The following is a 4,016-nucleotide window of genomic DNA, read 5'->3' on the forward strand; positions in this document are numbered from 1 at the left end:
GGGGGGCTGTGCCAGGGCCAGCCAGAGCAGGCTGCGCCTGGGGCTTGCAGGCTGGTATGCAGGTGTGTCTCGGTGAGCTGTCCGGACCCCGGGCTCTCCTCCAGTGCCGCTGGCTCCTGCGGCACCCACTGGGAAACCAGCCGGGAGCCGCCTGTGCTGGCCAGCAGCCAGGCCATGCTGGTCGGGGGGGGGCACGGGTGGCACCCCACCCTCCCAGCCCAGCGACCCGCAGCAAAGGAGGTTTTTGTTGAGGTGGGGGAGCTGTGCCTGAGCCCCCCAGTGTGGCAGGGTCCCCTCAGGAGCAGGGGGGATCTGCAGGGCTGGGCATGGAGCCGGTGCCAGCCACCCAGGTGGCACCTCCCGGACCCTTGGTGGTGCCACATGTGCCCAGCACAAGCCCCAGTTGTGGGATGTTCCTGAAGGTCTTGGCCTCGTGGGCAGCAGGTGGGCAGCTCCTGGAGGTTGTGGTGCTTCTCGGTGCCTCATGGCCCAGGGGGGCATCCAGCTGAGGAGCCGTGTTGTGTAAAACCTTCCCAAACCAGTGCTGCAGTCCCAGCTGCCGACTCCTGGTGTCTCCTCTAGGTACATGTGCCACGATCTCCACCGAGACCACCATGGAGACAACCATGACCGACACAACCACGACCGACACAACCACCACAGAGACGACCGACACAACCACGACCGACACAACCACCACAGAGACGTCCACCACTGACACGACCACCATGGAGACAATCACTGAGATGACCACCACCCCCATGACCTCTGCTCCAAACATCACGATCTCCAAAAACGGAAGCAGCAACGGGACCCAAACCTCTGTCTCCTCCCACACCACAGTCTTCCCTGCCACAGGCAACACCACAAACTTCCAGTCCAGCAACAGCTCCGCAGGCAACGCCACAGCCAACAGCACCGCAGCGCCTATCTCTAGCAGCACTGCCATCTCCCACACCAATGCCACTGCAAACAGCAGCAGCTGGGTCACCCACTTCAGCACCAACACAACCAACAGCACCTCTGTGGTTCCCACCTCCCCCACAGGTGGTGGCACGGTGATCCCCATCTCCAGCACCAAAGGCAACAGGAGCAGCAGCACTCAGGTCACCCCCACGCAGAAAACCCCTGTCACCGCTCTGGGCAGCACAGCTTCCAGGCAGACCCCCACAACTGTGCCTGGCAGCAGCAGTGGTCCCAGCCCCAGCAAAACCACCGCGGTCCGACTGCTCCTCCGCGTCCTGCTGTCCTTCCACATCCTCAACAGGAGCTTCAACGAGAGCCTGCGCGATCCCATGTCGAAGGATTACAGGAGCCTGAGTCACACTGTCTTGACCATGGTAAGTCTCAGCCCTGCCCACGGGCTGCCCTGGGCAAGCAAAGATCCCCTGGTCTGTGCTGGGAAGAAGCCGCCTGCTGTTGGGGCTCCCTGTGAAAGTGCCCCAAGCATCTGCTCTGCCAGCTGCTTTGGCAGCCCCAGCTGGTCCTGCGAGGGGGAACAGCGAGGGGATGGGAGGGAAGGGGTGTCTGCCGGGGAGGTGGCCATCACCCCCATGCTTTGTTCCAGTTCCAATATGTCTTCGGCTGTGCGAGTTGCATGGGCAGGCAGACCTACAAGGGATGCAGTGAGCTCCATTTCAGGTGAGCAGGCCAGTGGCTCTGGCTGCAGAGGCCGGCATGTCTCGGCTGCACGGTGCAGAGCCCCTTGCGGGGGGTGGTGATCTGGGTGCTAACACCTCCTCTCACGGGCAGCCAAGGCTCGGTGGTGGTGCAGTCCACCCTCCTGTTTGGGCACGGCAGTGACACCATCACCAGCGACACCGCTGTGCAGCAGCTGAAGGACAAGCTGGACAACAACAGCGTCATCATGGGCCTGCAACTGGACAGAATCCAGAGTGAGCGGGAGCTTCGGGCTGGGGATGCGAGGGTGGATGGAGCCCCGCGGGGGTGCTTTGCAGGGCTCCGCAAGCACGGCTGCATCCTGGCCGGGGCAGGGAGGCTCTTTGGCAGTGGGACAGGCTCAGGGCTTGCAGCCAGCAGAGCCAATGCAGCTTCTCAGTGCCCGTGGCAGACAGCACTGGGAAGACCAACTGGACCCCATGGAGAAGGGCTCATCCCCTCGCACCCCTTCCTGGGGGTCTCTCAGGGCTGTTTGTCCCAGCCAGCCCCGCAGCTCTGTCCAGCAGTGCCGACACGGCTCTGGTCCTCTTTCAGGCACTGTGGAGGTGATGTCCCCAGCACCGGTGCCTGTGGTCCCGGATTGGGCCATTGCTTTGCTGGTCCTGGTCTGCATCCTGCTGCTGCTGAGCATCCTCACCTGCCTTCTGATGGTGAGTCCCCTGTCCCCATCCCTTGTTTGCTGGTGGGTCCCCTGCCCCCGTCCCCATGCTGTCAAGCCCCTGACCTCTTCCCTCTCCCCTCCAGACCACCTGCACCTGCCGCCAGAAAAGCCGAGGGAAGCTGGACTTCTTCAGCACGAAGGACTCCTACCACCCCATGGCCGAGTACACCCCGTACCAGAGCCATGGGCGCTACGTGTCACCCAACAGCAAGCCCAACCCCTACAACCAGGTGAGAGCCGAGTGCCACTGTCCCTGGGGCTGCTTGCGGCCGGTGTCCCGGCCACTGTGGGGCTGGGGTGGTGCAGGGGAAGGTGCTTTTCGGTGCAGCCAGGTAGCTGGGCAGGTCCCTTGACTGCTGGGTTAATGGCTAACGGAGCTGGTGGGGCAGGGGACGGGTGGCCCTGGGAGCCCGCCCCACACCGGTCCTGTCCTGGCTGGGAGGTGAGCGTAACTTTCATGCCTGGATGGAGCAGCAGCGCTGCGTGCGCGGCTGGCGCTGACAGACCCAGCCTGGCTCCAGGGAACTCCCCACGACCTTGGGCGGCTGCTCCCCCTGCCCAGCCCCGGGCAGTGGGCAGGGGGCTTGTTGCCTGCCCGCGCTGCCCCTTCTCAGGCTCGGCCGCATCCCAGCCGGACCCTCGCGTCTGCCAGAGTTGGGGAATCCTTCTGCCATGGACACAAAGTGGGGCTGGGGTAGGAGTTGGGGCTGGGGCCGGGGCAGGGGTGGCAGGGGGCTGGGGGGCTGATCCCCGTATCCTGCACCCTGTATTCTGCACCAGCGGCTCTGAAACCAGAGCTGCAGGTGCAGCATCAGGAGCTGCCCACCTGCAAAGGGCACGGCTCCCCCAGGTGATATGGGGTTTGGGGGGCCGGCCTCGTCCCCCCGGTGCGCTGCACTCCCCTGCATGCCAGTACTGCGGGCGGGGGCCGTGTCCAGCTGCTTGGCTCCGTGTGAGCAGCTTGCCCTGTTCAAATACCAGGGGCCTGGGTAAATATTTACCTTTGCTCTTGCCAGGCAGGCTTATCATGCGGGAGGAGAGGAACACGTCCAGGGCCGCTTCGGCTCCTCTGCCAGTCTCCTGGGCCCAGGGGGGCTCGGGGTGCCCATGGGGGCTCTGGGTGCCTGTGGTGCCACTGGCCAGGGACAGCTGCCCACCTTGCAGGGGGGGGATGCATTTTTTTTGTCTGAGCACAGCACCGGGCTGTCCGTGGTGCCCATGGTGAGGGTGTGGGGGTTCCCCCACTGCCCCTGGGTGGGGGCTGAGGAGGGGGCTCAGCCCGGCCCCTCCCCAGCCCGGCTCTGACATCCCCCACCACTCCCTCCCCAGGTGGCTGGCAGCAACGGCACGGGAGCCGGCACCTTCACCTACACCAACCCTGCCGCTGCCTCTGACAACCTCTGAAGGATGCACCGGGATGGAGCTCAGCCGCCGAGGGGAGGGGGCGGCTGTGGCCCCCCACTCCCTGGGGAGCACCACCGGCCCCGGGCGTGTCCCCCAGTGCTTCTGGGCCCCTCGCCGCTGGCAGTGGGAGCCGGATGGTTCTGGAGCAGCCAGATTCACGCGCATGACAGAACTGGACAAACAAAGATTTGGGGCGGGAGGGAGACTTCCCTGCATCCCCCGGCTCCCACGCTCGCTTGGCTGTGCACCCCCTGTTCCACACCGTGGGTGG

The 4,016-nt window shown here is 65.0% G+C and overlaps 1 protein-coding gene across 1 annotated transcript; it reads left to right on the forward strand.

Moving 5' to 3' along the window:
* Positions 1–728: 728 nt before the first annotated feature.
* On the forward strand, positions 729–3,745 carry MUC1 (mucin 1, cell surface associated). Its single transcript, XM_019470795.1, has 6 exons — positions 729–1,340; positions 1,568–1,641; positions 1,753–1,895; positions 2,215–2,330; positions 2,425–2,571; positions 3,671–3,745. Exons 1-6 carry the CDS (start codon positions 729–731, stop codon positions 3,743–3,745), a joined length of 1,167 nt encoding a protein of 388 aa, XP_019326340.1.
* The last annotated feature ends 271 nt before the right edge of the window (positions 3,746–4,016 follow it).

The sequence above is a fragment of the Aptenodytes forsteri genome, unplaced genomic scaffold, assembly GCF_000699145.1.
Source record: "Aptenodytes forsteri isolate BGI_AS27 unplaced genomic scaffold, ASM69914v1 Scaffold624, whole genome shotgun sequence".
NCBI classification, from domain to species: domain Eukaryota; kingdom Metazoa; phylum Chordata; class Aves; order Sphenisciformes; family Spheniscidae; genus Aptenodytes; species Aptenodytes forsteri.

What these genes read in the sequence shown, in the direction of transcription:
- MUC1 (XM_019470795.1), top strand. Translation starts at nt 729, where the DNA reads ATGGAGACAATCACTGAGATGACCACCACCCCCATGACCTCTGCTCCA. An exon ending in TGCAGTGAGCTCCATTTCAG is followed by an intron (nt 1,642 to 1,752) that starts GTGAGCAGGCCA and finishes TCTCACGGGCAG; the next exon opens with CCAAGGCTCGGTGGTGGTGC. An exon ending in GCAACTGGACAGAATCCAGA is followed by an intron (nt 1,896 to 2,214) that starts GTGAGCGGGAGC and finishes GTCCTCTTTCAG; the next exon opens with GCACTGTGGAGGTGATGTCC.